Genomic DNA, 23,346 nt, shown 5'->3' with positions numbered 1-23,346 from the left:
AACCATAACCTGATTCTCCTAACCGGCTATGAAAAAGTCAATTCCGGTCGAAGCTGTATCGAAGTGGCGTATTTTAGGAAATCTCGTTTAGATATGAGTAAGCGTTGTTCCTCTGGCGTGAACCCTGGGGGTATCCCACATAGACATATAGGGCCTGTTTCGTGGACACAGAAAAAGCATAGTTCTGAACTAAAAAGCATGTTCTATAAAGTGTTTTTTAGTACTAATAAATAATATGGTGTCAGCCCAATAAACAACATATAGCCATCTTTATGGAAGAAAGCACAGTAAGCATTCGTTTCCATGTCAACAGCACAGGGCTAACTACCCAGAGTGCTCCTTCTCCTTGGTCTACTGTTGGTCTCAGCAGGAGGGCAGGGCTGATATTAGAACAAAAGGGCTTTAAGGTTTCTTTTTATTAACATTTCTGAACAAGCAGTAGCCTTTGAAATGTAATGTAGTGGCATTTCTGGATGAAATTTACATTTCAGTCATTTAACAGATACTTATCCAGAGCGACTTACAGGATAAATTAGGGTTCAGTGCCTTGCTCAAGGGCACAGTTAGATTTTTCACCGAGTCGGCTCAGTGATTTAAACCAGCAACCTTTTGGTTACTGTCCCAACACTCTTAACCGCTAGGCTACCTGCCCAAATATAGTTCATTTGGGGTGGTTGATATTCGACGCCTGCTTGTGTACATTTAACTGCAGTAAAAACAATCATTCATTTAAAGCTAGTGCCTGTGGAACATGAGGTTGTGACATTAAACAAGGTGGCAAAGGTGATCCGTATGGAACTGGAATCTGGAGAATGCTGGTGTGTTCCCACATATTCCACAACGAGTTATTCTACCTATAAGATTTTAGCTATAGGGTAAAAATAGTTGGTACTTTGCATAGACTGCTTCCCATATAGCATATTATCACTCCTATGAGAAGACATGTCTCGTGCTTTATTTTGACCAACTCAAAATAAAGCACAGGTAGACATTTATTTTATACACAAATGTTTATTTAGTCAAATAAAGCAACATTCTGATAAGAACAAAGGGGTGATCACTAATAGGTGAGCAGAGGATTGAGAAGGAATGGCCGTTACAGAGGACTGTACACAGAAACCATAACAATATTTTAAAGAACTTCAAAAGTCACTGACTTGCTTTTCCATTCGTTAACATGGCTAACTTACATCCTGCACGTCACTGTACTGCATGTGTCTATCATTCCTTATGGAAATTATAAAAGAAATAAAACAATACATAAGCTCTAAGAAATGTTTCAGTTTAATATTTCTTTCTCCCTAATCATATAGTGCCTTTATTTGATTAAAAATTAATCTTGGGCCACAGACACTGTGGCTATGTTGAACACACCCACTACAAAGACAGAGGGGCTAAATAAAAAATAAAAAATGGACCAAGTCCTATCTACACACCAAGAGAGATAGGACGAAGAGTGGAGAGAGAAGAGATGAAAGAGAGGAGGGAAAGAGAGAAACCGAGTGAACAGAGAGAGAGAAAGAGAGACCGTAAACAGAGAAAGAAAGAGCGTGAACAGAGAGCAGAATCACAGGAAGTACTCCAGCTCATAGCGGAGATAAGGGTTCTTCTCATCGTTGTAGACGTGGGGGTAGTGAGCGATCAGAGCATCCTGGGAACCGATGTAGATCGAGTTATAGATCTTCCAGTAGACGTCTCGGACCTTCCTGGCTGGGTGGAAGAGACCCTGGAGAGAGGAGACCGGGTTAGAGAGCATTACCAACTCAACGGCTGCATTTACAGTGCTAGGATGATTATGGCTTATTTGTTTAGGCATTTTTTGTTGAGGGGGTTACAGGTACATCATCTCTTCATATTTTTAAGTTGATAAAACGTACCTGTAGGTAAGAAATATATAGAGTTTAATAATATATTCAGTATAAACAGGGAAAAACTAAAAAGTAGTCCTCCATCCCAATCATGTTCCCCTTCAAGCCCCCCCACCAAACACCCCCGGAAACTATGTTTTTATGAAATAAACTACATGACCAAAAGTATGTGGACACCTGCTCGTAAAAACATCTCATTCCAAAATAATGAGCATTAATATGGAGCTGTTCCCACCTTTGCTGCTAAAAAAGCCTCCACTCTTCTGGAAAGGCTTTCCACTAGATGTTGGAACATTGCTGCGGGGACTTACTTCCATTCAGTCACAAGACCATTAATGAGGTCAGCACTGATGTTGGGTGATTAGGCCTGGCTCGCAGTCTGCGTTCCAATTCATCCCAAAGGTGTTCGATGGAGTTGAGGTCAGGGCTCTGTGCAGGCCAGTCAAGTTCTTTCACACCGATCTCGACAAACTATTGCTGTATGGACCTCGCTTTGTGCACGGGGGCATTGTCATGCTGAAACAGGAAAGGGCCTTCCCCAAACTGTTGCCACAAAGTTGGAAGCACAGAATCATCTAGAATGTCATTGTATGCTGTAGCGTTAAGATTTCCCATCACTGGAACTAAAGGGCCTAGCCCGAACCAGGAAAAACAGCCTCAGACCATTATTCCTCCTCCACCAAACTTTACAGTTGGCACTATGCATTGGGACAGGTAGTATATTCCTGGCATCCGCCAAACCCAGATTAGTCCCAGATGGTGAAACTTGATTCATCACTGCAGAGAACACGTTTCCACTGCTCAAGAGTCCAATGGCGGCGAGCTTTACACATCTCCACCCGACGCTTGGCATTACACATGGTGACCTTAAGCTTGTGTTGTGGCAGCTCGGCCGTGGAAACCCATTTTATGAATCTTCGACAAACAGTTCTTGTGCTGACGTTGCTTCCAGAGGCACTTTGGAACTTGGTAGTGAGTGTTGCAACTGAGGACAGATTATTTTTACACCCTAAGCGCTTCAGCACTTGGCGGTCCCGTTCTGTGAGATTGTGTGGCCTACCACTTTGCAGCTGAGCCGTTGTTGCTCCTAGACGTTTCCACTTCACAATAACAGCACTTCCAGTTGGACCGGGGAAGCTCTAGCAGGGCAGAAATTTGACGAACTGACTTGTTGGAAAGATGTCACTGAGCTCTTCAGTAAGGTCATTCTACTGCCAAAGTTTGTCTATGGAGATTGCATGACTGTGTGCCCAATTTTATACACCTGTCAGCAACGGGTGTGGCTGAAATAGCTGAATCCAATCGATTGAATGAGTGTCCACATACTTTTGTATATATAGTGTATCCACTGCAGTTTGTTCATGGACTTCATAACGGTATGTTGCTGTTGATAGTGATATCACTTCTTACATCATTTACAACACTCAGCTATTCTAAAATGATCCTAGTCATCTAGTAGCAGATAGTAGTCAATCTGCTACCTGTCTGTCAGAACAAGGAGATCAGTGATGTAGTATCAGTCAGGTTTACCTGCAGGCAATACTGCAGCATGCGGCAGGGGCCGATAGCCACCCTGAGGCCCTCCAGGGCCCCCATGACAGCCTGGATTACATGGGGCGACGTCTCAAACACATTGGGCCACACGTAGTTCAACAAGTGGTTAAGGGAGTCCTCACAGCCGAAGCCGTAGACGCCCAGGGACATGTGCTGCACCACGGCACTGGCAGTCTGTCTGTGGACCAGGTCTCTGCAAGGAGGAGAGAGGAGAAAAACAGGGTTACCAATGGAGCCAGTCCAAAGGTACAAAGGAGCAGGTGGGCTCTACTATATATTCTAATTCTGTGGAGGAAATCCACTATGACAATGAATGACACTTGACTTTTCATTTGTAACCAACAGGTGCAGGGTGAGAACAGAAGTGAACTGGATGTCAGATCTGCCAGTTCTCATGTTGGTGTCCATCTAGTGAAGTACTAGTCCTGATCTGACCACAGACCAGTCCAACAGGCGAGAATGATTCGCAGGCATATTACAGCACATTCAACCGAGTGATCCCTAAATGTTACAGACAGACCTGATCGTGGCTATGTAGCTTGATGCATTTACCATACTTGGAAAATGTTGTGTTTTTGGTTTATTGACTACAGGGTTACTGTGACTTTAGTCAGCCCACCAGACTGATTGTTAGTTACAATGTTTGGTCCTCTCACCTGTCCATCAGTGCGTCCTCCAGCAGGGGCGTGACGGCATAGATGTAGTCCTTGCCCATCTCCCCGATGTACTCAAACAGGAAGGACAGGGACTTGAGCACGCCGTTCTGCACGTTGAGCTCAGGCACGCGGTACTCGTTCATGAGAGCGGGGAGCACGGTGAAGGGAGAACAGGTCTCAGCCACGATGGCGATGGCCACGGTGGTACACACTCGGTTCTGACGCTCCTGAACCTTCAGGTTGTTGAGTAGTGTGGCCAGCACATCATGGGGTCTGGAGGGGTCAACGATAGGCTAAATATATACTGGTTACCATGACAGTAACAGGTGAAGTATCACCAAGCATCATTATAATACAACTTTGAGACAACATTTTTCATGGACGCTCAGAAACCCTAATAAATGTGCAGCAATGGAGATCAACAAGTGTTGAGAGAAGTATTGGGCAGTAGCCAGAGACAGGAGGACTCACCCGATAGCCTTGGCGATGTATCCGAAGGTGTTGACGGTGGCTCTGCGGATGGCCTTCTTGTGGGCCTTGAGGAGCTCCAGCAGCTCAAAGCAGATCCGCATCCACTCCCTGGCCGACACGTACTCAGCACCCCTACACAGACAGACCAGGGTAGGAGTTACAACATGGTTACTGAAACATCTACTATTGTACCATATTTACACATATGGTTAGGAGTCAAAGATTGGAATTTACTAGTGAATGTGTGTGTAAAAGATTAGACTGTACTGGTGAATGTGTGAGTCACAGATTCACACTAATGTAGTCCAATCTTTTAAAGATTGGACTTTACTAGTGAATATCTGTATGTGTGTGTGATTCCTTTGCTACAGACATACCTGTCAGCAATCCTGCCCACCAGGTCAATACAGTTCTCCTGCACCTTCTCATGTCTGTTCTTCAGGATGGGCGTCAGCCGAGGTAGCAGGTCTTTGATTGGTGGAGTCATCTTGTGCATACCTGAGTGACAGCACAGACAACCAATCAGCTCTCTGGATGCATATCACCAAGTATTAACACCTCTACTATCCTAACTTAATCATAACCACTCTTATAGCATTACTGCTGTTAAACCAGCCCAATACTTGTTCTTCACTGAACTCAACTAACACAAGTCATTCACAGGCATCTCTCTACCCACTGGAGCACTTTCTCAAATGATTTCAGCCCGTCTTAGGAAGTGAGAGGGCTAAATTAGTGGGCTGAGAGTGTATGGAGCTACAAGACAGAGATTGGATAGCATTTTGGAAAATAAAACAAATGCTTTTTTTTATTTTACCTTTATTTAACTAGGCAAGTCAGTTAAGAACAAATTCTTATTTTCAATGATGGCCTAGGAACAGTGGGTTAACTGCCTTGTTCAGGGGCAGAACGACAGATTTTTACCTTGTCAGATCAGGGATTCGATCGGTTACTAGTCCAACGCTCTAACCACTAGGCTACCTGCCGCCCCAAATTACTTTTCATTTGTAACCAACAGGTGCAGGGTGAGAACAGAAGTGAACTGGATGTCAGATCTGCCAGTTCTCATGTTGGTGTCCATCTAGTGAAGTACTAGTCCTGATCTGACCACAGACCAGTCCAACAGGCGAGAATGATTCGCAGGCATGTGACTGAAGACCAAAGGGTCATCAACCTTAGTGTCAACATGCTATTGGTCAGAAGACAGGGAGTTGTAGTAGTGAGGGGGTAACGTTTACATACCGATGACATTGACGATGGCCTTGAGAGCACCAAGGATACTTCCCAGTACTTCAGGATACTCTTCTCCTAGATACTCATATAACACCACTCCCAGGTGACCCATCAGCTTCTCCTGTGGAGAGAGAGAGAGAGAGAGAGAGAGAGAGAGAGAGAGAGAGGTTTAGAAAGGGAATCAGCTTCTCCTGTGGAGGAGAGAGAGAGGTTTAGAAAGGGAATCAGCTACTCCTGGAGAGGAGAGAGAGAGAGAGAGAGGTTTAGAAAGGGAATCATCTTCTCCTGTGGAGGAGAGAGAGAGAGAGAGGTTTAGAAAGGGAATCAGCTTCTCCTGTGGAGGAGAGAGAGGTTTAGAAAGGGAATCATCTTCTCCTGTGGAGGAGAGAGAGAGAGAGAGAGGTTTAGAAAGGGAATCAGCTTCTCCTGTGGAGGAGAGAGAGGTTTAGAAAGGGAATCAGGTTCTCCTGCGGAGGAGAGAGAGCTTTAGAAAGGGAATCAGGTTCTCCTGTGGAGGAGAGAGGTTTAGAAAGGGAATCAGGTTCTCCTGTGGAGGAGAGAGAGGTTTAGAAAGGGAATCAGGTTCTCCTGTGGAGGAGAGAGCGAGAGAGAGATAGAGAGGTTTAGAAATGAAAGAAGAACTCCGTCAGTGAAGGTGATATTATTGCAGTGTGAGTGTGTGTGTATCAGTGAGTGAGTGAGATATATATATATATATATATGCGTGTGTGCAATACGAGTGTGTATGTGCGTGTGCATCTATGAGTGGTTGGGAAGACTAACCTCCTGGCAGGTTTTCATGACCACAGCGGTGCGGGAGATGAGGTCAGCAGCCTGCTGGCGGACCTTGGCGGACTTGTTGTTGAGACGCCACAGCACTGTACCACAGATCTGAGGCAGGTAGGGCTTCACCCTCTTCCCCAGGGCATTTACCACCGTGCCAAACCCGTTCAGCATCACAGAGTCCTACAGGGGTCAGAGGTCAAGTCCTACAGTCAGTCATATTCCACGCAGGTAGGCTAATGACGGACTGAGAGTGTCTGTGTCCAAAACGGAATCATATAGAAGGGCTCTGGTTTAAAGGGAATAGGGTGCCATTTCAGACACCAGCAGTTACCCATTCAAATCAAAATGTATCTCCCATCAAGCCTCAGATTACCATAAATCCACACTGCTGTTCAGACTAGAGGTCGACCGATTAATCGGAATGGCCGATTAATAAGGGCCGATTTCAAGTTTTCATAACAATCGGAAATCGGTATTTTTGGCCGCCGATTTGGCCGAGTTTTATTTTTTTTAACTTTTTTTTTACACCTTTATTTAAATAGGCAAGTCAGTTAAGAACACATTCTTATTTTCAATGATGGCCTAGGAATGTTGGGTTAACTGCTTTGTTCAGGGGCAGAATGACAGATTTTTACCTTGTCAGCTCGGGGATTCAATCTTGCAACCTTACGGTTAACTAGTCCAACGCTCTAACCACCTGCTTACATTGCACTCCACGAGGTTACGCGAATGCATAAGAAGCCAAGGTAAGTTGCTAGCTAGTATTAAACTTATCTTATAAAAACCAATCAATCAATCAATCATAATCACTAGTTAACTACACATGGTTGATGATATTACTAGTTTATCTAGCCTGTCCTGCGTTGCATATAATCGCTTAGGTACACGTTGCTCCAACCATAAACATCAATGCCTTTCTTAAAATCAATACACAAGTGTATATTTTTAAACCTGCATATTTAGTTAATATTGCCTGCTAACATGAATTTATTTTAACTAGGGAAAATGTGTCACTTCACTTGCAAACAGAGTCAGGGTACATGCAGCAGTTTGGGCCGCCTGGCTCGTTGCGAACTAATTTGCCAGAATTTTACGTAATTATGACATAACATTGAGGGTTGTGCAATGTAACAGGAATAACGTTTTGTTTTCGAGATGATAGTTTCCGGATTCAACCATATTAATGACCTAAGGCTCGTGTTTGTGTGTGTTATTATGTTATAATTAAGTCTATTATTTGATAGCGCAGTCTGACTGAGCGGTGGTAGGCACCAGCAGGCTCGTAAGCATTCATTCAAAATAGCACTTTCGTGCGTTTTGCCAGCAGCCCTTCGCAATGCATTGCGCTGTTTATGACTTCAAGCCTGTCAACTCCCAAGATTAGGCTGGTGTAACCGATGTGAAATGGCTAGCTAGTTAGCCGGGTGCGCGCTAATAGCGTTTCAAACGTCACTCGCTCTGAGACTTGGAGTAGTTGTTTCCCCTTGCTCTGCATGGGTAACGCTGCGTCGAGGGTGGCTGTTGTCGATGTGTTCCTGGTTCGAGCCCAGGTAGGAGCGAGGAGAGGGACGGAAGCTAGACTGTTACACTGGCAATACTAAAGTGCCTATAAGAACATCCAATAGTCAAAGGTATATGAAATACAAATCGTATTGAGAGAAATAGTCCTATAATTCCTATAATAACTACAACCTAAAACATCTTACCTGGGAATATTGAAGACTCATGTTAAAAGGAACCACCAGCTTTCATATGTTCTCATGTTCTGAGCAAGGAACTTAAACGTTAGCTTTCTTACATGGCACATATTGCACTTTTACTTTCTTCTCCAACACTTTGTTTTTGCATTATTTAAACCAAATTGAACATGTTTCATTATTTATTTGAGGCTAAATTGATTTTATTGATGTATTATATTAAGTTAAAATAAGTGTTCATTCAGTATTGTTGTAATTGTCATTATTACAAATAAAAAAAATAGGATTTTTAAAATTTATTTTAAATCGGCTGATTAATCGGCAGCGGCTTTTTTGGGCCTCCAATAATCGGCATCGGCGTCGAAAAATCATAATCTGTCGACCTCTAGTTCAGACAGGGATAACTTGTTTCAGCACAGGCTTTTCCCAATGTTATACCTCGAGCCAGGATCAGTAGGCAAACGTTCTGGGCCCGGTTTCCCAAAAGCTAGGTTCATCATTAGAACCATCGTAGGAGCATCGTTAAATCTCAGAGCTGTTTCCCAAACCCATCGTTATTAACGTTGCACTTGAAACCGCTGGCAATCTAACGCCTGCCCTCAGACCGCTGGCAATCTAACGCCTGCCCTCAGACCGCTGGCAATCTAACGCCTGCCCTCAGACCGCTGGCAATCTAACGCCTGCCCTCAGACCGCTGGCAATCTAACGCCTGCCCTCAGACCGCTGGCAATCTAACGCCTGCCCTCAGACCGCTGGCAATCTAACGCCTGCCCTCAGACCGCTGGCAATCTAACGCCTGCCCTCAGACCGCTGGCAATCTAACGCCTGCCCTCAGACCGCTGGCAATCTAACGCCTGCCCTCAGACCGCTGGCAATCTAACGCCTGCCCTCAGACCGCTGGCAATCTAACGCCTGCCCTCAGACCGCTGGCAATCTAACGCCTGCCCTCAGACCGCTGGCAATCTAACGCCTGCCCTCAGACCGCTGGCAATCTAACGCCTGCCCTCAGACCGCTGGCAATCTAACGCCTGCCCTCAGACCGCTGGCAATCTAACGCCTGCCCTCAGACCGCTGGCAATCTAACGCCTGCCCTCAGACCGCTGGCAATCTAACGCCTGCCCTCAGACCGCTGGCAATCTAACGCCTGCCCTCAGACCGCTGGCAATCTAACGCCTGCCCTCAGACCGCTGGCAATCTAACGCCTGCCCTCAGACCGCTGGCAATCTAACGCCTGCCCTCAGACCGCTGGCAATCTAACGCCTGCCCTCAGACCGCTGGCAATCTAACGCCTGCCCTCAGACCGCTGGCAATCTAACGCCTGCCCTCAGACCGCTGGCAATCTAACGCCTGCCCTCAGACCGCTGGCAATCTAACGCCTGCCCTCAGACCGCTGGCAATCTAACGCCTGCCCTCAGACCGCTGGCAATCTAACGCCTGCCCTCAGACCGCTGGCAATCTAACGCCTGCCCTCAGACCGCTGGCAATCTAACGCCTGCCCTCAGACCGCTGGCAATCTAACGCCTGCCCTCAGACCGCTGGCAATCTAACGCCTGCCCTCAGACCGCTGGCAATCTACGCCTGCCCTCAGACCGCTGGCAATCTAACGCCTGCCCTCAGACCGCTGGCAATCTAACGCCTGCCCTCAGACCGCTGGCAATCTAACGCCTGCCCTCAGACCGCTGGCAATCTAACGCCTGCCCTCAGACCGCTGGCAATCTAACGCCTGCCCTCAGACCGCTGGCAATCTAACGCCTGCCCTCAGACCACTGGTAGAACAGCTAAGTGTGTCGTTAGATACTTTTGGCCCTTTATACACAGTAGATCTCCTCCAAACATAGAATCACATGGTTTATCTGTCTCTGTGACCACTGGTAACTTCACAACAAAGATGACTACAAAAACAAAGTTGGCAATGTCTTGGCAATTGATTGAAACAAGTGACGTAATCTTTAAAAAAATGCTTTAAAAATATAAACAGTAGGCTATAGCTCTATGTCAATCATATTGAAATACAGTTCATTTTCAATCAATTGAGTTGTATTTTGTTACTTGTAGACTATTGTCTGTAATTTGTCTCATTATATTTCATGTGTAGCCTAACGTGCCAATTTTTATTGGGTAAGCATTATAATAAGCCGCCTCAATATTTGCAGCCGTAGGTGGTAATATCTCTTTAGGAGCTGATCCAATGTCAGTATTGTGACATAATTATAAATGTTATGGTAAGATTTTAACTGAGAAAACTGATCCGAGAACAGCAATGCCTTTCTTCCAAAGTAATCAATATCGACACAGACGACTGACTGTTCTCTGTAAGGTGTTTTGGGAAATGAATGTTACATCTTAGACCATTGTAAGAAAGACGCATCGGTAAAACACTGGGAAGCCTAAGTTCCATTGCTTTTGGGAAACCCTGAAACGTTTCAGATAGAAAGGTCAGCAGCCAACCTGATTCCTTATTCTACATGTCAGAGAGGCATGATTGTTCTACATAATCCATTTCTATCTGAACGTTCCACAACATTGTTCCTTGCTGAAAATGCCCCAGGTACCCCCCGGGTCTCACCTCCGTGGTCTGTTCCTGGAAGGCGTACAGGATGCCGTCGATCAGCTGCTCCTCCAGCTTGTGGTCGATGTCAGCAGCTCCCAGGTTCCCCATGATCTTCTCTATGGTCTCCATCACCATCTTCCTGTACTGCTCTGCCTCGTCCTTCAGGTCATCTACGATACGAGAGATGATCTCTGCTGCTCCCACCTTATTGGCCAGCTCCACTGTGGTGTCCACCAGCTAGAAGATGGGCAGACATACAGGGAAGAGGTTAGCTCACAGACCCAAAAAACACCAGTCATGAATCAACTATGACCAGATTTTAATGTTAGTCAGTTGTTGTATTTCACCAGTTTATCCCATTGAGGCTAAAATATATCTATATTTTATTGTCATAAAATTGTCTACAACTGATTTATGATTGGTTAAACATTTAGTTTAGGTCTGTAATCAAGCCAGTCAGTATAAGGGATATGCATGGAGTCGTTCCTGTTTGAGCTGCGTCTGTACCGACCTGTCTGTAGTTGCGTCTGTCCAGGGCCATCCTGTGTTGCCAGAAGTGCTTGAAGAAGGGAGGCAGGATCTCGGTCTTGATGTAGTTGGCTTCTACACCGTCAGTACCACAGCACTGTTTCACCACCTGGAAGAGAGGGGGAACAATGGGGGTTACAAACAGGCCACACATACACCAATTCAGTTTGAAGTGTACTACGTAGCATGTGGAACTTATTTTTCGTTCTGGAAATGTAACCAACAGGTGCAGGGTGAGAACAGAAGTGAACTGGATGTCAGATCTGCCAGTTCTCATGTTGGTGTCCATCTAGTGAAGTACTAGTCCTGATCTGATAGGTCGAACAAGCGAGAATGAGTCGAGCACACACACACACACACGCAGGCACCCTCACCTTGAGCACGATCTTCTTCATCTCCTCGTCAGGAGACTGGAACTCTCTGATGAGGATCAGCATGACCTCTCTGGTGTAGTAGTTAGCATACTCAGCATCCATCAGAGGGATCAGGTAGCCAATGGCCTTCAGGAACGCAGCCAGACCCTGGACACCAGAGGGGAGAGGTAAGAGTTAACTCAGTTACTGTATCCAGACAATTTGGCTGTTTTAAAGATAGTTTGCTGCAATTCTACACCTTTTGCCATGGCTTATGCCGTGTTCTTATGCCACCTGAGTGACTCAAACATAACGCTTAAGTTCACACTAAAAACGCTTAAGCGTCCCGAACTTTTTTCCTTCTGTAATTTTTGCTATGTACATCATATTTCATTTGTATTATAATGTACATTATATTTTTGGGGGTGACGGCCACTATTGAATGAATATAGGGGAGACACTGGTATCTATACAGGCAAGATCCTGAAATGAAGTTGTATTGTAATGTCAAGTAAACTTGTTTGTATTAACCTGTTAACTGTTTTAGGAATGTAACCAACAGGTGCAGGGTGAGAACAGAAGTGAACTGGATGTCAGATCTGCCAGTTCTCATGTTGGTGTCCATCTAGTGAAGTACTAGTCCTGATCTGACCACAGACCAGTCCAACAGGCGAGAATGATTCACAGGCATGTGACAAAGCAATGTGTCCTCACCTTTCCTCTGTGCTGTCTGATACCCTTCCACAGGGGTTTGAGTACGGAGTCAAAGGACTCGATACCGTAGGGCGTGGCAGCCTCAGCCAGGGCGGCGATGGCCAGGGCACTGATGGTCCGCACCTTCTGCTGCTCATCCACCAGACCTGAGGGGGGCAGACACGGCGGAGGTCAGATCATCATATATGTTATCCTTCTTTGTAAAGTGTATGGTGGCCATATTATCCTTCTTTGTAAAGTGTATGGTGGCCATATTATCCTTCTTTGTAAAGTGTATGGTGGCCATATTATCCTTCTTTGTAAAGTGTATGGTGGCCATATTATCCTTCTTTGTAAAGTGTATGGTGGCCATATTATCCTTCTTTGTAAAGTGTATGGTGGCCATATTATCCTTCTTTGTAAAGTGTATGGTGGCCATATTATCCTTCTTTGTAAAGTGTATGGTGGCCATATTATCCTTCTTTGTAAAGTGTATGGTGGCCATATTATCCTTCTTTGTAAAGTGTATGGTGGCCATATTATCCTTCTTTGTAAAGTGTATGGTGGCCATATTATCCTTCTTTGTAAAGTGTATTGTGGCCATATTATCCTTCTTTGTAAAGTGTATGGTGGCCATATTATCCTTCTTTGTAAAGTGTATGGTGGCCATATTATCCTTCTTTGTAAAATGTACGGTGGCCATATTATCCTTCTTTGTAAAGTGTATGGTGGCCATATTATCCTTCTTTGTAAAGTGTATGGTGGCCATATTATCCTTCTTTGTAAAGTGTATTGTGGCCAACAATGCACTTTAAAATAAACTTGAAATGTCAACCCTCACACCCTAGATACTAGAAAACTAAACTACTTGAGTCAAGTATACTAGTCACTCCTAAACATAACTAATGTACTATAACTGGAAAACTAAACAGGTCCAATAGCATCCTCAGGCAGTGGCCCCTCCCCTCACCATGCTCGATGATCTCCACCAGACTCCTCAGATGGGGCAGGATGGCACAACCCATGAGGATGGCAATCTGCTGGACAATCTTGATGCCCGTGTGGCGGGCCTGCCATGACTTCTTGCTCTTACACACAGCCTTGAGGAAGGGCAAGAGGGAGGGGATTCCCAGAGCGGACGCTACGACAGCGAAAGCTCTGGCGGTTGTATTTCTGACGTATTCATCCATGTTGTCAATATCAGGTCTCATAGTGGAGATCATAGTGGCCAGGCCAGCAGCCTAGAGGGGGAGGGAGGGAGGGTAAGAGATCAACTAAGATTAATAGGTGTTTATGATACTGCTTGTATAGACATCGTAAGTATAATTTCAGGTCAAATTGTATTTACTACTTGCTTTAGGAGTGTGACGAACGGGTGCAAAGTGAGAACAGAAATTAACGATGTCAGACCGGCTAGTTCTCCTGCTGGTTTTTCTAGCGAAGTACCAGCCCTAATCTGACCACGGACCGGTCCAACAGGCATACGACCCAACTGTGGTGGGTGTGTGAGTACATTATAGGGCTGAAAGTGGGGCTCACCTTGGCCAAATTAGAGATGATCTCCCTGCCCTCCACTCTGGCGTAGTAATCTTCATCAATCAGCAGCGGCTCAATCACCACCAGGATCTGGGGAACAGAGAGTCAATCAGTGGGGGCCAATCTCGGCACAGGAGACATATTGTAAACCGAGTCAATGAGTCCCTCGCTCTCACACGCGACGACCCACCTTGTGTACGTATGGGCGGACCAGGTCGTCCAGCTTGTAGAGGATGCGGTCTATGACCTTGACCAGCAGGTGGCGCTCCTGGTCCTCCAGAGTAGGAGACATGAGCAGGGGCAGGATCTGGTTGAAAAGGGGCCCTGCTCCAAACTCCCTCGCCTTGTCTGTGATCTGACGCAGGGCAGCCTGAGGAGAGACGCAAGGGGGTTAGACTGGACGGTTGACTTTTCAGTGTGAGAGTTACACACCAAAAGGAAGATGGAGCTAAGTCTGTAGAGATGAAAGGCCTATCTAGTGTTACCTATGTCAAACCTTCATAAATCAGATTATGCTGATAATGGCAGCCATCTTGGTCAGGGAAATGTTCCATTAAATTCTGTGGTCAAGACTGAGGACAGTTGGCATCTGGTCTCACCTTTCTCATGGGAGGTGTCCCGTTCTTGATTTTCAGCAGCAGTTTCATGATCTTACGCTCCTTCTGTTCCTCTGGGCTCAGAGTGGACTCATCCACCTCAACCAGCAGTTTATCAAAGTACTGGATGTCGTCTGGTTTGAGGAAGGGCAGGTTCCCACTGGGCTGGTCGTTGATCTGCTTCATGGAGCGGTCCTCCTGCTGCATATGGAAGCCTGTCATGCCCCCCATGGGGGTGGGGGTGGCAGACAGCTTCCGGGCAGGGGTACGGATGGGCACATAGCCTGCTGGTGGGGGAAGGACCTGTGGAGGGAGGTGGGGGATGAAATGTTAGTACTATTCATTTATCATACTTTAGTGATTAGCTTTATTTACTTCAGTTCCATTCACTCTTTCTCTGTACTGGATAGAGCCCTTATCGAGGCATTTGTCTGAGGTCTTCAACTGAAGAGGCACGCTGCTGTGGGGATCCCGACCCAGAGACACAGAACGTGACCCTGGCCCAGTGACCCCAGAGACAGAATGGATCTCGTTCCGACTCGTCATCGTATCATCACGAAGACCATTCAATCACTTCATATAGATACTGCATTTGATGTGACAAGTGCCGGTTGAGCTCCATTTCTCCATTGTGCTGGGGAGTGGGTGTGCTTACCTTGTATCCTTCTGGGAACATGGCATCCAGCTCATCGTCTGTGAGAGGTCGGTTCCTCTCGTCTATCTCCCTCTCCCAACGCCAGGCCTGCAGCTGCTCTGGGGTCATGCTCATCAGGTGACCTGACAGGATAGGAAACGCATGCATAATGTAAACATGCCTCAATAACCCAGTATCATGACTTAGTGGAACATTCTACTACTTATATTCCTACTACTTCATACTACTAGTAAATTAACAACAAGTACATAATATCAATTCACCAACAGTTATCAGTGTTAAATTATATTCTACCTCTAAGGAATTGAAAATGGGTTTCAAAGGCCTGACAGGAAGGCAAGGTGATTAACAGTACCTGGAGAGGGAGTGGCCATATTCATGGCAGGGGTTCCGAGGGGAGTTTTCCCAGGGGTCATCAGTGGGGTGGAAGAGCCCATCTGGCTGGCGGGGGTCTCGTCCCAACGGGACTTCCTTTTACTGGCCCCGGGGGTGGGGGTCTCTCCCACTGACTCGTCTCCCCTGTCTGTTCGGGGGGTCTCGGCCCAACCACTTCCATGACCAGGGGTCTCCCTCTCCGTCTTGGGGGTCTCGTCCCATCGGTTTTTGCGCACGCTGCCTGTGGCTCCCCCGTGTCCAGGGGTGGTGTGTCCCGGTGTGTCCCCTCTGCCTGGCGTGGCTGCTCCAGCCGGGGTGTGGCTAGGGGTGGGGTCCCACATTCGGGAGCTGGGGGTGGCCCCTGGGGTCTCACTGCCCTTGTTCCTTCCGGGGGTCTCGTCCCAGCGGCTGTTGGATGGGGTGTGGCCTGGGGTGTGTCCTGGGGTCTGCTGTATGTGTGGTGGGGGGTGTCCAGGAATAAAGGGTTCAGTGAGTTCTCACAGTACAGAAATGTAAACTGGAGAAGCACGGTTGAGTTACCTTGTTTCACTAGAATCTTTAAAGGCACATGTCAAGGCAAATAAACTGCCCCAAAAACACTTCTATATCATTTGCTGATCGAACACCAGACCAAAAAATAATAATTGTAAGGATACAAACTGGATCTGATCAACTAAGATAAGTTTTACCTCAGCAGCCTGATCGGCCTGGTCCCAGCTGGACATCTTCTTAGGTGTGCCGGCGTTGCTGGGGGTTCCTGATTGGTCCTGTTTCTCGGCCGTCTGGTCCCAGCGGCGTTTACGCTTTGCGGCGGCAGCGGCAGCAGCAGCCTGGGAGGCGGCAGAGCCGTTGACAGCCTTCAGGTCTCCTGTTTTGGCCTTCTCTGCCATCTGCAGACGAATCTCTTTCTGCATGGAGGGAGAGCAGGGAGACCGTGAGAACACCAACCAAAGGATAAACACAGCAGGGAAAAGTTTCCTGTGGGATTTGTAGGACTTAAGTCTATTGTAGGCAACGATACACCACACTGAACGATACAATTCCATTATGTGGGTGTATTTATTATAAACTGGGTGGTTGGAGCCCCGAAGACTGATTGTTTGAAAGCCATGGTATATCAGACTGTATACCACAGGTATGACAAAACATGACTTTAACTTTTCTAATTACATTAGTAACCAGTTTATAAAAGCAATAAGGCACCTCAGGGGTTTGTGGGATATGGCCAATATACCACAGCTACGGGTTGTATCCAGGCACTTTGTGTTGCGAAGTGCATAAGTACAGCTGTTAGCCGTGGTATATTGACCAAATACCACACCCCCTCGGGCCTTATTGTTTAATTATATCCTTTATGGACACACAGCACTCAGAAACATAACCTCAAGACAAAGCCATGCCCTTGGTCTAAAGCAGTGTTTACCAACCCTGGTCCTCCAGTACCCCCAACAGAACACCTTTTCATTGTAGCCCCAGACAAACACACCTCCTTCAGCTCATTGAGGGCTTGAGGATTAGTTGAATCAGGTGTGCTTATCCAGGGTCACAATAAAAATGTGTACTGAAGGGGGTAATCGAGGACCACAAAGGGGGTTTATGTGGTCTGTCTTACCTCCTCTTTGGTCAGGTGCTGCTCCTTCATGACGTCCATGTACGACCTGGACTGCAGCTTGGGGTCCGGTGTTTTGCCCCCTGCGCGAAAGAGCACCAACAAGACACAGGGCAGCCGATTAGAACACGCCCCCAGGACTCGGCTTCATAACACACAGCAAGCACAACAACACAGCCAGCTCAGCTAGGCCCTCACTTTTCTTTAGGAAACATTTACTGGTTTAGTTCCTTAAGCTGAATCACAACAAGACAATCCTAGATACACAAAATACAGACAGTCCTCTCTTGCTTGCCTTACATACAAACATAGCTGTCTAAAAAAAAACAGGCAGATACATTGAGAAACAGCGGAGGTTGTTTTGTCTTTCTTTTAAGGAGATAACAGGAGAGGATAAAGCCATCACTGATGCAGGGGTCCTGGGCTGTGCTCTCCAGAATACGTACACTTTCAGTGCCAAGGGTCCTTCTGCAGTCAGACTTCAACCGGCAGAAAAGAAGCCTAGAAAATGTCTCTTTACCATTAGTAACACTTTGGAAAAGGGTTGGAACTCATACACATAAGCATACCACCTGTGATTTGTTTTTTACGTCACAAAAGAAAAATCCTCCTGGGACTCAAACTTCAAAGTAAAAAAATTTAAATTAAAAAAATATCCCCCAGAGTGCGATTTACTGATAGCATTTTAAGAAAATGAAGTCAAGATTTTTTTTAAAACTAAATCTAGGAATGTTCTGTGAGATAAATGTGTAGCTACTTTATGTAACCCAGGGCAGGGAGAGCATATCTATATATATATATGTAGTTACACGTATACCTGAGGGGCAGTGGAGCAACTTTTAGATCCATACGATCAATACCTTAGTTTCAGGGGAACAGGCCACATGCTACTGAGCAGTCATTAGTTTGACCTTGGAGTCCACTGCTATTCCAACTTCGTAAATGTAGATCTTGACTTCCTTTTTAGAAAAATGTTTTAAAAATATATTATGAATTACAAGATAAATCTAAAGCAAAAGACCACCATAAAATGGCAGAGTTTTCAATTGAATTCTATAAAAATAAGTCTTCGGTAGAAGACAAAATAAAAGGTTGTTGGGGTAGAGATTTGTTGAGGTATAGCTGCTTTTCCCCCACCCACCCAGACAGACAACCAGCCAGTGGACCCTGACAAAACTGACAAGCGCACACTTCTGTCTGTTCACCATAACCTACACAGGATGAGTTGCTGCACCCTTAAGAGACTGCAGTACAGGACTGGCAAAGCAGTACTGCTGTAGGAGAGAAATTAAGGACAGTTAGTATGGGCCTGTGGAATTGCGGCACACAGATTTCTTGATATGTTTCTATTTTACAAAGATGTGAAATAGAAATATATTTCCACAACATATTTGTATATGACAGAGCTGTCTACATGCAGGTTTGATACAACCCTACCCCCAGACTACATTGAGGCACTAAGGCCAATTAAATCTCAGACCCTACAGGCAAATTGTTGCATTAAAAATACATTTCTGCAACGTGTAAATAAACATACTGTAAACTTAATCTACAAGGTATGTGTTTAGTTAATCAAATGCTTAAAGGCTAGTCAAGCTGTAGTCTGAGAAATAGGCCATCCTTGGTTAAACTGCACGGCTATTTAGTTCATTCTAATGAACAAACATACATTTAAGCTGGCAAGACAAACAAGTTGTAGCCAGGGTTAGGCTTTGAGAAATGTGAATATATGTAAGTGGCGGCTCCTTGCCCTGTGAGAGGTAAGGGACAAGACAATACTGGAGACAAAGCCCTTTGGCCAAGGATTATACAGTCACTGTAAACCACTCTATTACTTAGACCCCTGGAGCCCAAATTAAGATCCCTGACCAGATTTGGACTAAATGCCATTTAAAATGGGCTTGAAATCTGAGACCATAACTCACTAGTGTTGATGACAACTGCACTATAGTTTGTGTGTGTAAGTCTCATAATTGACTATGTCCTCATCTCTTCTAATGGAACTTCCCTAGCCCCTAAAAGTCTGACAAGCCTGCAGTGGTGGTAACTGACCATAAGCCTGCAAAATGATACTATAGTGGAGTGAAGGAAGGGCCACTTGGAAGAAAGGGGTGGTAAAATAGCATTGCTTATTACGAGTGTTCTTGTTTTACACAGGAATACTTTGAAGCCTCAGATCTGTACCCAGGTGGGTTGGCAATCTGGGGGCATTCCTTGACTGGGAGCCAAGCTTCAGACAGCCAGCACATTTCTGGCTTCTGACTGCCTCGTGATGGGGTGGTTTGTGTGTGCGGTAATGGGGTCATTGCGTTGCCGCTTACTGGGCACAGCAGGGTGCAGCACATTGTATGAGCAGGTGAATTACCCCAAGGATAAGCATCAAATCACAAACAATTAAAAACATTTTGCTACTCACATTACCCAATACCTTTCTTTAAATTAAACAGTTCATGATATAGATAGCCACATGGGTCTCTTAACCCTTCGAGACACTCACAGCCTACCTGCCACCCATGTAGTATTAGGTATAATAGTCTGTAACCAAGACAACACCTAACCACCTCTCCCTAAAACATATGGACCCCCTTACTGGCAGAAGTTGTATTTCGCACAACTTATTTCTCAGATGTTAACAATTATTCTCATTTTCGAGAAAAAACTTGTATCTGCCATGTAAACCATTTGCCACAAAAGCAAAGAGATTTTATTGAGACAAAATGATGAGTGATAAAAGGCACCCTCGGGCCAGAAAAGATTACCAAGGGAAGGTCTTAGTCTGGGGAGCAAGCAGCTGCACAGTGCTCGAAGGGCTAAGCAGCAAGAGGTGGGTTGAAACCCTTGAAAGGCATCCATGGGATCATGGCAGTTACAGTATAACACATAACATATATCAGGGGAGGACACTATGGAGGGAACATGGAGGGGTGAAATTTACCGTCTGCAAAGGGGTCAAGTCGCTCAGGAGAGATGATCATCTGTCGTCGTCTGGCCTTGTACTCGTCTTCACGCTCTGCAATCTTAGCGGGCCGGTGTTCCGCGAACGGGTCGTACTGAGAGGAGAGACAACACAGCATGTTACAATACATGTCATAATGGTAGACATTACAGAGTTTGATAAGTAGCCATTATAAAAAATGGTGTCTATGACGAGATATGAGCAGGGATAATTATGCAAATCCAAAACATTAACACTAAGATTTGGTAAAAGGTAATCTGTCAGTTCTGAACTCCAAAGTAGAATTCTACAGGAAGAGAGGAAGATGGTGTTGCGAACCTGCTCATCTGACTGTGGTATTGCATTGAGTATAGCCACCGGAGCATGATATCCCGGTTTCTTCTGTCCAAGTAGACTTGTTGAGGAGTCCTCCTCATCATCCTGAAAATAAGAGAGAGACAAGAGTCTGGTCAAGCCTAGCCATTTAAGGCAGACTCTCCCAGCTCGAGGACAACGAGACATATTGGTGTAGCCAACTCCATTTAAAAAAATCAGACAGTGGAATAGCTGATGTCTGACCCCTAGGAAGAGAAAGAGGATGTCAGTGTTGCAGATGACGTGCAACACTTTTTCCAAGTTACAAAGGAAACATGCATCATTACATCACAGGATTTGACATCAGGACTTACATCCTCCTGTTCATTGGCCGCGATGGAGGTGACATATCCAGCGAAGCGGCTGTCGCTGCCACCGTAGATCTCCTGGTCATAGTATCCAGTGGAGTCCAGGCCCACACCCTGATCTGCTCCCTCCTCCACCAGGGCAGCTTTCATGCCCTGGATCTCCAGGATCTGGGCCTCGATGTCTGGGGGGCAGGGGGGGAACAACAGTCATTGAGCATCTGGGCATGTTGAAAACTATGTGCACAAACATCACCATTGATGTCAAGCATATTACCAAATCAAATGAGATTTTACATAAATGTAAATAAATAAGCAGCAGTGACAGGTTATACATTAACTAAAATAGATGCCATTGGAACTAATTATTACGCTTGACTACCATGCTCAAATCGTGCGCTGTGTTGACAAAGTAGGGCCTGCTAAATTAGTTTCAATTTTAGCTTGCCAACGACTAGATAAACCACATAGTTAGCGTTGACTATCATAGCTAGTAACTTACAGAATATCCGTCAGGGTTAGTTAGCTACGTTAGGTAGTTACTTAGCATTACCTTCAACGCCATCTTAATTAGGTAGCTTTTACAACACCAGTGTGACGCTGTTAAATAAATATATCTAGCTATATCAATATCATAGCAAGTTACGCATGTCTACATCTATACAAACATCCCATAAATAGTACCAAGAGCACACTAATATATATATATATATATATATATATATATATATATATATATATAAGGCAATCATGCTTATTGAAATTCTTTATTATCTAGGTTAGCTAGCTTAGTAGTTAGCGGGACGCCATTATCTATTATGCGCCCGGCCTCGTTGCGTCTGGATTGTCAACATCATGTCACGAATGAAAATAGAGCTAAAACAGATAACGTTAGCAGACTTATAAACAACAGATGCGTTTTGAAACTGACGTAAGTAAAATTAGGTTATAATAGCCATTTAAAACACTTTGTAAATAAATAATCTTACCTTCGTGTGTTTTGGCGATCTTCGCCATTTTGGTGGTTCAGTAAGACTGGAACCGGAAGTCAAAATGAATTAATATCCGTTCTGCAAAAACAGATGCGCAGGCATGTGTAAAACAGAGGAAATGTGCATTTCTGTCTAAACATCACAGTTACCAGTTGCTTGAGAGGGTCATATCTGCGGTTTTAAACTTCAATTGAGATACTTAACGCCCTAAAATTAGACTGTTTGGCTATCAGAAAACAGGAAGTTGTGATATAGTGAATAAACTAACCAATTCATTGGGTTTGAAATCAAGGTAGCACTTTAATGGAACTGTTTATAACTGCATGCTGAAAATCCAAACGTAAACCACCATAGAATAGAATATATATTTTATTTATCTATTATAAATAAACACAGGCCAGGCTGGGAGTAGCAGCAAGCTGAAGAGAAGCGCCCTGCTCAGTGGCACATTAGTGGTACCTGAGATATTGATATCAATCACCCTGGCATACTTACGGACATTGGTTAGCTGAAGTTGCTCTAGAAACTAGCTTAAATTCTAAATGACCATTTTATAATTATATTATTAATACAATCAATGTTATTACAATATGCTTGGCCAGATATGCAGTTCACTTGTAAAAGCATAACCTGTGTCTCAATATCGCATTACTCAGTCAGAAGCATTACAAGAACCATGCTATGGAGAAGAACTAGCGACAGGGGATGAAAATATATAGTGACAGTTTTGGCACACTATTCGGCCCTAAACAAAGAGTACACAGTGGCAGAATGCCTGACCACTGTAACAGAACCAAAATGATGGAAAGCTTTGACTATGTACAGATTCAGTGAGCATAGCCTATTGAGAGAGGCTCCCATAGGCAGACCTGGCTCTCAAGAGAATCCAGGCTATGTGCAACACTGCCTACAAAATGAGGTGGAAACTGAGCTGCACTTCCTAACTTCCTGCCAAATGTATGACCATATTAGAGACACATATTTCCCTCAGATTACACAAACGCACAAAGAATTCGAAAACAAATCCAATTTTGGGGAAAATACCAGTGTGCCATCACAGCAGCCATATGTGTGACCTGTTGCCACAAGAAAAGGGCAACCAGTGAAGAACAAACACCATTGTAAATACAACCCACACCTATGTTTATTTATTTTCACTTTTGTAAATTAACTATTTGCACATCGTTACAACAATGTATATAGCCATAATATGACATCTTAAATGTTTATATTCCTTTGGAACGTTTGTGAGTGTAATGTTTACTGTTTATTTTGATTGTTTATTTCACTTCTGTTTATTATCTATTTCACTTGCTTAGGCAATGTAAACATATGTTTTCCATGCCAATAAAGCCCTTTGAATTGAATCGCGAGAGAACCCTGCTTACGTTGTGTCTTTTCAACAAATTTAGCACTAACCTTTCAGAGCCAACTATGCACTGTAGGTCGATCAAGTCAAGGCAACTCAATCCCACATCTCGTGACATTTTTGCACACGCACAATGCAAAAAAAAAAACCCAGGTCAACAGTTTTAGGGTGACGGATGTATACAGTGACCAATGAAAACTCTTAACAGA

The 23,346-nt window shown here is 44.9% G+C and overlaps 1 protein-coding gene across 3 annotated transcripts; it reads right to left on the bottom strand.

Moving 5' to 3' along the window:
• Nucleotides 1-991: 991 nt before the first annotated feature.
• Nucleotides 992-23,206, bottom strand: LOC115155584 (splicing factor 3B subunit 1). Of its 3 annotated transcripts, none has more exons than XM_029702314.1 (24): nt 23,188-23,206; nt 21,766-21,846; nt 20,786-20,961; nt 20,436-20,537; nt 20,097-20,211; nt 17,165-17,244; nt 16,242-16,460; nt 15,533-16,001; nt 15,178-15,299; nt 14,526-14,825; nt 14,117-14,296; nt 13,930-14,016; nt 13,361-13,631; nt 12,412-12,557; nt 11,719-11,865; nt 11,328-11,453; nt 10,832-11,053; nt 6,566-6,748; nt 5,792-5,903; nt 4,927-5,047; nt 4,550-4,681; nt 4,079-4,351; nt 3,399-3,615; nt 992-1,726 (listed from the first exon to the last, which is right to left on the bottom strand). In XM_029702314.1, exons 2-24 carry the CDS (start codon nt 21,791-21,793, stop codon nt 1,568-1,570), a joined length of 3,987 nt encoding a protein of 1,328 aa, XP_029558174.1. In that variant the 5' UTR covers nt 21,794-21,846; nt 23,188-23,206; the 3' UTR covers nt 992-1,567. The 3 variants fall into 3 exon arrangements, with proteins under 3 accessions (XP_029558174.1, XP_029558175.1, XP_029558176.1); XM_029702315.1 differs by having other exon boundaries at nt 15,533-15,998; XM_029702316.1 differs by lacking the exons at nt 20,097-20,211; nt 20,436-20,537; nt 20,786-20,961; nt 21,766-21,846; nt 23,188-23,206 and adding an exon at nt 17,608-20,065.
• Nucleotides 23,207-23,346: the final 140 nt, after the last annotated feature.

The sequence above is a fragment of the Salmo trutta genome, chromosome 20 (assembly GCF_901001165.1).
Source record: "Salmo trutta chromosome 20, fSalTru1.1, whole genome shotgun sequence".
In the NCBI taxonomy this organism is placed as follows: Eukaryota; Metazoa; Chordata; class Actinopteri; order Salmoniformes; family Salmonidae; genus Salmo; species Salmo trutta.
Note: the sequence above shows the minus strand (reverse complement) of the source record. Positions and strands in the feature narration are given on the sequence as shown.

Coding starts and splice junctions, on each gene's coding strand:
- LOC115155584 (XM_029702314.1), bottom strand. CDS start 21,793: ATGGCGAAGATCGCCAAAACACACGAAG. Junction 14,297..14,525: donor GGACACCTCCCATGAGAAAG/GTGAGACCAGAT, acceptor GTCTCTCCTCAG/GCTGCCCTGCGTCAGATCAC. Junction 5,904..6,565: donor TCATGAAAACCTGCCAGGAG/GTTAGTCTTCCC, acceptor CTCTCTCCACAG/GAGAAGCTGATGGGTCACCT.